This window comes from Balaenoptera borealis (assembly GCF_965194805.1).
Source record: "Balaenoptera borealis genome assembly, chromosome: 1".
NCBI classification, from domain to species: domain Eukaryota; kingdom Metazoa; phylum Chordata; class Mammalia; order Artiodactyla; family Balaenopteridae; genus Balaenoptera; species Balaenoptera borealis.
The window spans coordinates 36,568,693-36,579,221 of NC_138860.1; the positions used below are offsets into that span (position 1 = coordinate 36,568,693).

General features: G+C 37.1%; 1 protein-coding gene across 1 annotated transcript in view; it reads left to right on the forward strand.

The window, feature by feature from the left end:
• Positions 1 to 1,483, forward strand: part of LOC309619755 (membrane cofactor protein-like) — a 54,569-nt gene extending 53,086 nt beyond the window's left edge. Inside the window, exon 11 of the mRNA XM_082375410.1 lies at positions 159 to 1,483. Within this exon, the coding sequence (XP_082231536.1) occupies positions 159 to 231 (73 nt within the window). The 3' untranslated portion in view covers positions 232 to 1,483. The remainder of the gene's footprint in view (positions 1 to 158) is intronic.
• The last annotated feature ends 9,046 nt before the right edge of the window (positions 1,484 to 10,529 follow it).

The window sequence follows — 10,529 nt, forward strand, 5'->3', positions numbered from 1 at the left end:
AAATTACTTTAAAAGGATCATTTATTTCCTAGTTCAGTGACTCTTACTGCTATAAATACATTTTTTTCACTGTCCATTTTGTAAATGTGCTTGTGGAGTTTAATTTCTGTACTTAATTATGTTCACCTCTGATACTATCTTTTTGTCTTTCCTTGTAGGAAAAAGGAAGTTGGTGCTGGACCCACCACTCACCAGAAAAGACCAACCAGTCCATCAGTGCAGAAGCACTAATTATTTTCCACAAACCCATGTGTCAGTTTATCTTTTGATTCTATTAATATGTTAAGGTCTACAGTAAATATGGAAAACAGTATGCAGGTTCCTCAAAAAATTAAAAATAGTGCCACCATATGATTCAGCAATTCCACAATATATATTCCACAGTATATATCCAAAGGAAACAAAATTACCCTATGAAGAGATAACTGCACCTCCCTGTGTATTGCAGCATTATTTACAATAACCACGACATGGAAGGAACCTAAGTGTTCAGTGAATATATATATATATATATATATATATATATATATATATATATATATATATATATATATACACACACATACACGCAAATGTATATACATACACATATGCACAACATACAGTGGAATACAATTCAGCCATGAAAAAGAAGGAAATCCTGCCATTTGCAACAACACTTATGGAACTTGAGGACATTATGCTAAGTGAATAAGCCATACAGAAAGAGACAAATACTGAATGACCTCACTTATATATGGAATCCAAAAGTCCACACTCACAGAAAAAGAAATCAGATTTCTGGTTGCCAGAGGCAGGGGGTGGGGATGATAGGGGAATTGGGTGAAGGGTGTCAAAAGGTACAAAATTCCAGATATAAGGTAAATGAATACTGGGATATAATGTACAGCATAGTGACAATAATTAGTAATGCTTTATTGTATACAGCTGACACTCTATCTGATGGTTCTGCATCAGCATCTATGGATACAGAGGGCCGCCTGTGCTATGCCATATAATATAAAGGACTTGAGCATTCAGATTTTTATTTGCAGGGGAAGGGGGTGGGAATCTGGAACCAATCCTCCTCGGATATCAAGGAAGACTGCATTGGCAAATTGCTAAGAGAGTAGGTCTTCAATTTTCTAATCATGAAGAAGAAGAGGAAAACTTTTGGTAACTATGAGAGGTGATGGATGTTAAGAAATTTATTGTGGTAATCATTTCACAATGTATACATTATCAAATCATGCTGTACACCTTAAACTTATACAGTGTTATACAGGCATACCTCAGTTTTCTTGTTCTTCACTTTGTTGCACTTTGCAGATATTGCATTTTTTACAGATTGAAGGTTTGTGGCAACCCTGCATCAGCAAGTTTATTGACACCATTTTCCCAGCAGCGTTTCAGTCTCCTTGTCACATTTTGGTAATTCTTGCAATAATTCAAACTTTTAAAATTATTATTCTATGTGTACACTACTTCAGCCCTTAGTAAAAAGGGATTTTTACTGGCATTTGTTCTTCACCCCTTTTAATAACAATAAACCAGTCTAAGAAATCCAGAAGAATTCAGCATCAGTTGCATGCTTCTGTACAAAGTTAGAGGGCTCTAACACCCATAGCAGGAATGCCAGCTCAGGACAAAGTGAACACTGTGGGCTTGTAGTTTTCTTAAAAAGAATTCCATTCTTTAAGAGAATTAGAGTCCACCCTAAATTCTGGCTATAGGTGGTTTTCTCTCCCCACTTGAATAAAGAGATGTCTTTAAACATGTCTTTAAACATGTCATCTGAATATAGGCAGCTTGTAGGGAATAAATTCATCAGATAACCTCAAGTTGCAACAGAATCTGAGTCTTTGTGGGCTCCTCACCTCATCTGCAAAGGGCAGAGTAAAAATGAAGCCCCGTATTTCAGAAAAGCAAACTTAACTCTCTGGATTTGCTGTAGGTCATGCAAAGGGACAGGAAGAAGAAAGAACTCAGTAGCTCTTGACTCTCAGGTGGGACAGATCCCAACCCTCTTCTCTGTCCTCACACCAGGCAGGGCCTCCTTCAAATGAGCCAGCAGCCAGAGAGGACGGACTGCCTCTCTAACTCAAATTAAATTTTTACAGGTTTGTTTCACACTTTTATAGTTAGTAGCACAAATTGGGCCAAAGAAATGTTGCCTTGAGAAGGATGTGAATGAGGAATTAAGCGTGGACCAGAGTAAATATTGTTTTACTCTCTAAGGACATGTTTATAAGGCCCTGTAAATGGTCCTTCCTTTTGTAATCCCTGTTGAGGAACTTTAGGTAGATAACTTTGAGCAGAAATAAACAGGAATTCTGAATTAAATATAGAGTTTAAGTTTCACTATACCCATTTTCACATCCTTTTCAAGAATGTAGCACTTGCTTAGAAGCAAGGGATGACTATACTATTTATCTTTTAACCCTGATTGAGGAATTTTTCAAACAAAAGTTTTATGCTTACCAAAACAAATTGACTTTTATAGTTGTTTCTGCTTCAAATTAAGTGTTTCCAATTTAATATATGTATATGTGAGATTTATAGATCTGTGTAAATATAAACTATGTTCTATTCATCAAATAATTTGTCAATCACCTACATATATGAGAAAACTGTTTCTCTAGGAAAATTTGTTTAAATGAGAGGGAAAAAGTATATTTGAATTTAAAGGTTTCTTAAAACTGCAAGAATGTATCCCCAGTGGAATAAGAGGTCTCATGTCTGATTTGTTCATTTTTTGAGAAATGGATCTTCAAATCTATTTTTTAAAAAATGTCCTTTTGGAGAAGTTATATTTGTGATGATGCATTTATTTCCAGTGTGTTTTATCTCAAATCAAAGTATGCTTCAAATTGGGACCCACCTTCTGTAAGCATTCCCCTCCCACAATCACCACTCCTGCCCCTCATGTCTCAGAGCCTGAAGTATGTCCAGGCTCCTCCCCTCCCAGCCTGTCATGTGCCTCCCCTGCTCAAATGTGTTCAGTCCCAACACATTACCTACAGCATGAAGTTCAAATTTCTTTCATGGTACTTGAAGGCTTTGTACCATTAAATCCCAACTTTTCTTCCTAAGCCTTCTCTTTCTGCTACATTTCAGATAACTTGCTCTCAGTCAAACTAAACCAACTGACCCCTGCTCTCTGCTGCATTCCTAGTTCACTGTTACGTGAAGCACCTCCAGTCCTGTCTGATTCTGGGCATCTTTCAAGGCCCAGCTCACAGAGCCCATTCCATGCAGCACTTCCTGATTTCTGCCCAACTCTCATAGCCCTTGTAATTACCTGGCTTTGAAGGAACCACATTTAAGTATCTATGTACATGTGTTTGGTAGAAGACATATCTTCCACATCACTTTAATGCATGGGTGTGACTGAGTAATTAAAAACCTAAGTGCCAACCATGAAAGCATAGCATGTTTTTGTGTGTAACTAATAATAGAGTTTGTTTTTAATTCATGCAAAAAAATTATTGCTCTCTTTGAACTAAATCACATTGCTAAACCATGAGATCAGACCTCAGTGTTTCTGAACCATAGCTGTGCACTGGAATACCTTGGGGAGTTTTACTGATGCCTGGGTCCCACCACCCAGAGATTTGTCGTGTCCTTGACCTGGGGTGTGGCCTGGACATCATTATTCTTTAAAGCTTCCCAAATGATTCTAATATGTAGTTAAGTGTGAGAACACCTACATTAGTGGTTCTCAAGCCCCAGAATCCACTTCTACATATGAACTTATAAAGACATAAGGTAAATGCTTAGACTTACAGAATAAAATTGTGGTTTTATAATTCAGCTTATTAAAGAAATCAGAAAATATCTAAAACTTGAATTGAGGTCTTGTTGCCTGCCTAACCAAAGGAAGCTATCTGTGGTTTTAAAAACAAAACAAAACAAAACAAAAAAACAGAAGTAATCTTTCTAATATCCACAGTGGATGAAAATTAGTTTGACTATAATTAAAGAATGTATTTTATCAAATTTTGTCTTTAACTTGAGACTATAGTATATTTTTTAAATTGACATTAAATACACGAGGAGAGCTTTTAAGGTGAATAACAGAAGTCCTCTACAAGAATTCTGGAGACGGCTGGGGTAGGCAGTAATTTAAATTTAAATTGTTAAAAGAATATTCTAGTTTTAAGGGAAATAGTCAACTCTGGTATTCTAAAACTTAGTAATTCTTGACAATTAATATTGTAACCTAGAGTGAATAATTTTGCATACTAAAAATCTATATATTTGTACTCAAGAACAGGATTTAACATAGCCTATTGACTTTCAGAAACAATACAAAATTGAGGAGGTGTACACAGATTTTTTTTTTTTTTCTAAGCTGCATTGCTTTCATCATTTCTGGGCTCATACAGAAAAGGTTACCCTAGAATGAAGTGGTCAGCCTTTATAATCATAGCACTCCTGCCCTCCTGTGGACTGTTAGGGCATTTGACGAGTCCTTTCCTTAGTTGTCCAAACTTTGTCATTATTCAGATTTCAGTCATTGCTGATTCCCAGAAGCCATTTTTTTATTTTATTTTAATTAACTAGGTATTTTCTGCTTGCCTTCTAGGAAATTAACTTTTGAAAAAGGGCTAACCTCAGTGTGGTCAATAAACTATTTTTCCTTCCCTCTGGCTTGTAAACCTGCAGAAAGTGACCAAATTGCCTTAAGTATGGATCACATTGAGAAAGTTACCCATGCTGATTCATGACTTGCTAGCCCAAAAAAACCTGTTTGGGGTAGTAAAACTCATATTAGCTGGCAGCCACTTAGGTTTAAAACATGCACCACCCTTGCACAACTTTTTAAAAATTGAAATATTGCATGTCACAGTGGCAAGTCTTATGTGGAACTATCAGAAAAAAACAGGACATCTGGCATCCATCCTGGTGCTTAGGGTTTGTGGCTTCATTAAGAATTCCGCAGACTACTAACATTTAGATGAGCACAATTCATGGTGTTCAGGAAAATGATCAGTCTCTGATCATCCACTGCCACCTAAAAAGGGTTCAAAGGAAAATACTTTGCATCTGTATTTGATGAGAATTCAATTATTGGAGAATCCTTGGGTAGTATTCCATAGAACCATGCTTCTCAAGTATTTGTGTGCAGGTGAATCACATGATGATCTCGTTAAAGTGCAGATTCTGAATCAATAGGTCTCAGGTGGGGTCCAAGGATCTGCATTTGTACTGCTGTTTGTGGAGGATGTATAACGGCCTCCAGAGATATCTGAGTCCTAATACCTGCAAACTGTGAATGTTGTCTTATAAGTAAAAGATGTTTGAAGATGAGATCTTGGATGGGGAGTTTATCCCCCCCCCCACCAGGTGGGGCCCTGAATGTAAGCACATTTAATCCTCACAAGAAGAAGGCAGAGGAAGACTTGACTACAGCAGAAGGCAATATGACCACTGATGCAACATGCTATGGTGTTGGTTTTGAGGATGTAAGAAGGGGACGCAGGCCAAAGAAGGCAGCTCTGGAAGCTGGAAAAAACAAAGAAACTGATTCTCTGCCAGTACATCTGGAGGTAGCGTGGCCCTGCCTGTAATTTGATTTCAGAATCTGACCTCCAAAACTAAAAGAATACAGGTGTGTTGTTTTAGACAGTTATTGTGTGAAGGTTTCTGTCCCACCAAAATTCCTATTAAAATACTACCCCAGAGGTTATAGTATTAGCAGGTGGGGCCACTGGGAAGTGATTAGGTCCTGAGGGTGGAGGCTTCGTGAATGGGATTAGTGTCCTTATTAAAAGAGACCCAATAAAATTTCCTCAACCCCCCTGCCACAGGAAGTTACAACTAGAGGTCACTGTCTGCAAAACAGAAAGCTAGCTCTTCCTGACACCGAATCTGCCAGTGCCTTGATCTTGGTCTTCCCAGCCTCCAAACTGTGAGAAATAAATCTGCCCTGTTGTAGTATTTGTTATAACAGCCCAAAGCCACTAAGACAAACACCAAGTTTGCTGTAATTTGTGAAAGCAGCCACAGAAAAACTAATACAGAGGAGCTCTCAACCCTGACTGCACAGTAGAATCACCTGGGAAACATTCAAACAAAATAAACACACATCTAGACCCCATTCCTACAACAGTATAACCAGAACCTGTAGGTATGGGTCCTGAAAATCACTATTCTAATGGCACCTTGGGTGAATGTAATCAGAAGGTAGGTGGAGCAGTATCACAATAGAATAAACACAAAACATAGCTTTCCTTGTGTTCAAGGAAAACTCTTAAAACTGCCCCCAAATATGGACACACTAGTCTGCTAGGTACTCCCATGAAACTCTACACAAGATTCTCAAAATACAGGACTGAGTCAATGTCTTACATGAAAACTTACCAGGTTTGAGATTAACACATTGTTTACCCTAAGCTAGTAAAAGACTTGACTTGTCTCATAGTTATTAAAATTCACCAGCACTTAGTTCCACAGATGGGAATTCTTTGCTGGTACAGCTTGCATGGGGCTAGAGGTGCCTTCAGTCCAACTCGCTCTCCACTAACACGCTTAGAGTAAATGTGTGGCAAAACTCAGGGAAGCAGGACCCATGTCTGACAAAGCATTTTCTATCTGTGCGGAAAGTATGACCACAAAAACCTGACTCAAGATGTCTCCAAAAGAAACATTCTGCTTAGCTCGGATTAAAGTTTTACTGAGCTCTGCCCAGCAGAGCAACAACTCAGGAAGCTAGCACAAGCCTCTTACACAGCCTCATCCACCAGAGGGCAGACAGCAGAAGCAAGAAGAACTACAACCCTGCAGCCTGTGGAACAAAAACCACATTCACAGAAAGATAGACAAGATGAAAAGGCAGAGAGCTATGTACCAGATGAAAGAACAAGATAAAACCCTAGAAACACAACTAAATGAAGTAGAGCTAGGCAACCTTCCAGAAAAATAATTCAGAATACTAATAGTGAACATGATCCAGGACCTTGGAAAAAGGATGGAGGCAAAGATCAAGAAGATGCAAGAAGTGTTTAACAGAGATCTAGAAGAACTGAAGAACAAACAGAGGTGAACAATACAAAAATTGAAATGAAAAATATACTAGAAAGAATCAATAGGAGAATAACTGAGGCAGAAGAACGAATAAGTGACCTGGAAGACAAAATGGTGGAATTCACTGCTGCGGAACAGAATAAAGAAAAAAGAATGAAAAGAAATGAAGACAGCCTAAGAAATCTCTGGGACAACATTAAATGCAACAACATTCACATTATAGGGGTCCCAGAAGGAGAAGAGAGAGAGAAAGGACCAGAGAAAATATTTGAAGAGATTATAGTCGAAAACTTCCCTAACATGGGAACAGAAATAACCACTCAAGTCCAGGAAGCACAGAGAGCCCAATACAGGATAAACCCAAGGAGAAACACACTGAGACACAGTATAATCAAATTGGCAAAAATTAAAGACAAAGAAAAATTATTTAAAGCAGCAAGGGAAAAACGACAAATAACATACAAGGGAACTCCCATAAGGATAACAACTGATTTCTCAGCAGAAACTCTACAAGCCAGAAGGGAGTGGCATAACATATTTAATGTGATGAAAGGGAAGAACCTACAACCAAGATTATTCTACCCGGCAAGGATCTCATTCAGATTAGAGGGAGAAATCAAAAGTTTTACAGACAAGCAAAAGCTAAGAGAATTCAGCACCACCAAACCAACTCTACAACAAATGTTAAAGGAACTTCTCTAAGTGGAAACACAAGAGAAGAAAAGGACCTACAAAAATAAACCCAAAACAATTGAGAAAATGGTAATAGGAACATACATATCGATAATAACCTTAAACGTGAATGGATTAAATGCTCCAACCAAAAGACACAGGCTCACTGAATAGATACAAAAGCCAGACCCATATATAGGCTGTCTACAAGAGACCCACTTCAGACCTAGGGACACATACAAACTGAAACTGAGGGGATGGAAGAAGATATTCCATGCAAATGGGAATCAAAAGAAAGCTGGAGTAGCAATGCTCATATCAGATAAAATAGACTTTAAAGAATGTTACAAGAGACAAGGAAGGACACTACATAATGATCAACAGATCAATCCAAGAAGAAGAAATAACAATTATAATTATATATACACCCAATATAGGAGCACCTCAATACATAAGGCAACTGCTAACAGCTCTAAAAGAGGAAATCAACAGTAACACAGTAATAGTGGGGGAATTTAACACCTCATTTACACCAATGGACAGATCATCCAAACAGAAAATAAATAAGGAAACACAAGCTTTAAATGACACAATAGACCAGATAGATTTATTTGATATTTATAGGACATTCCATCCAAAAACAGCAGATTACACTTTCTTCTCAAGTGCGCATGGAATATTCTCCAGGAAAGATCATATCTTGGGTCACAAATCAAGCCTCAGTAAATTTAAGAAAATTGAAATCATATTAAGCATCTTTTCTGACCACAATGCTATCAGATTAGAAATCAATTACAGGGAAAAAAACGTAAAAAACACAAACACATGGAGGCTAAACAATATGTTACTAAATAACCAAGAGATCACTGCAAAAGTCAAAGAGGGAATCAAAAAATACCTAGAGACAAATGACAATGAAAATATGACAATCCAAAACCTATGGGATGCAGCAAAAGCAGTTCTAAGAGGGAAGTTTATAGCAATACAATTCTACCTCAAGAAACAACAAACATCTCAAACAATCTAACCTTACACTTAAAGGAACTAGAGAAAGAAGAACAAAGATAACCGAAAGTTAGTAGAAGTAAAGGAATCATAAAGATCAGAGCAGAAATAAATGAAATAGAAACAAAGAAAACAATAGCAAAGATCAATAAAACTAAAAGCTGGTTCTTTGAGAAGATAAAAAAAATTGATAAACCATTCGCCAGATTCATCAAGAAAAAGAAGGCTAGGACTCAAATCAATAAAATTAGAAATGAAAAAGGAGAAGTTACAACAGACACTGAAGAAATACAAAGCATCCTAAGAGACTACTTGAAGCAACTCTATGCCAATAAAATGGACAACCTGCAAGAAATGGACAAATTCTTAGAAAGGTATAACCTTCCAAGACTGAACCAGGAAGAAATAGAAAATATGAACAAAACAATCACAAGTAATGAAATTGAAACTGGGATTAAAAATCTTCCAACAAACAAAAGTCCAGAACCAGATGGCTTCACAGGTGAATTCTATCCAACATTTAGAGAAGAGCTAACACACATCCTTCTCAAAATCTTCCAAAGAATTGCAGAGGAAAGAACACTCCCAAACTCATTCTATGAGGCCACCACCACCCTGTTACCAAAACCAGACAAAGATGTCATAAAAAAAGAAAACTACAGGCCAATATCACTGATGAACATAGATGCAAAAATCCTCAACAAAATACTAGCAAACAGAATCCAACAACACATGAAAAGGATCATGCACCATGATCAGGTGGGGTTTATCCCAGGGATGCAAGGATTCTTCAACACACACAAATCAATCAATGTGCTACACCATATTAACAAATTGAAGAATAAAAACCATATGATCATCTCAATAGATGCAGAAAAAGCTTTTGACAAAATTCAACACTCATTTATGATAAAAAAAAACTCTCCAGAAAGTAGGCATAGATGGAACCTACCTCAACATAATAAGGGCCATATACGACAAACACACAGGAAACATCATTCTCAGTGGTGAAAACTGAAAGCAGTTCTTCAAAGATCAGGAACAGCACAAGCATGCCCACTGTCACCACTATTATTCTACATAGTTGTGGAAGTCCTAGCCATGGCAATCAGAGAAGAAAAAGAAATAAAAGGAATGCAAATTGGAAAAGAAGAAGTAAAACTGTCACTGTTTGCAGATGACATGATACTATACATAGAGAATCCTAAAGAGGCCACCAGAAAACTACTAGAGCTAATCAATGAATTTGGTAAAGTAGCAGGATACAAAATTAATGCACAGAAATCTCTTGCATTCCTATACACTAATGATGAAAAATGTGAAATAAAATTTAAGGAAACACTCCCATTTACCATTTCAACAAAAATAATAAAATATCTAAGAATAAACCTACTTAGGGAGACAAAAGACCTGTATGCAGAAAACTATAAGACACTAATGAAAGAAATTGAAGATGATACCAACAGATGGAGAGATATACCATGTTCTTGGATTGGAAGAATCAATATTGTGAAAATGAATATACTACCCAAAGCCATCTACAGATTCAATGCAATCTCTATCAAATTACCAATGGCATTTTTTACAGAACTAGAACAAAAAATATTAAAATTTGTATGGAGACACAAAAGACCCTGAATAGCCAAAGTGGTCTTGAGGGAAAAAAACAGAGCTGGAAGAATCAGGCTCCCTGACTTCAGACTATACTACAAAGATACAGTAATCAAGACAATAGGGTACTGGTACAAAAACAGAAATATAGCTCAATGGAACAGGATAGAAAGCCCAGAGATAAACCCACGCACCTATCATCAACTAATCTATGACAATGGAGGCAAGGATAT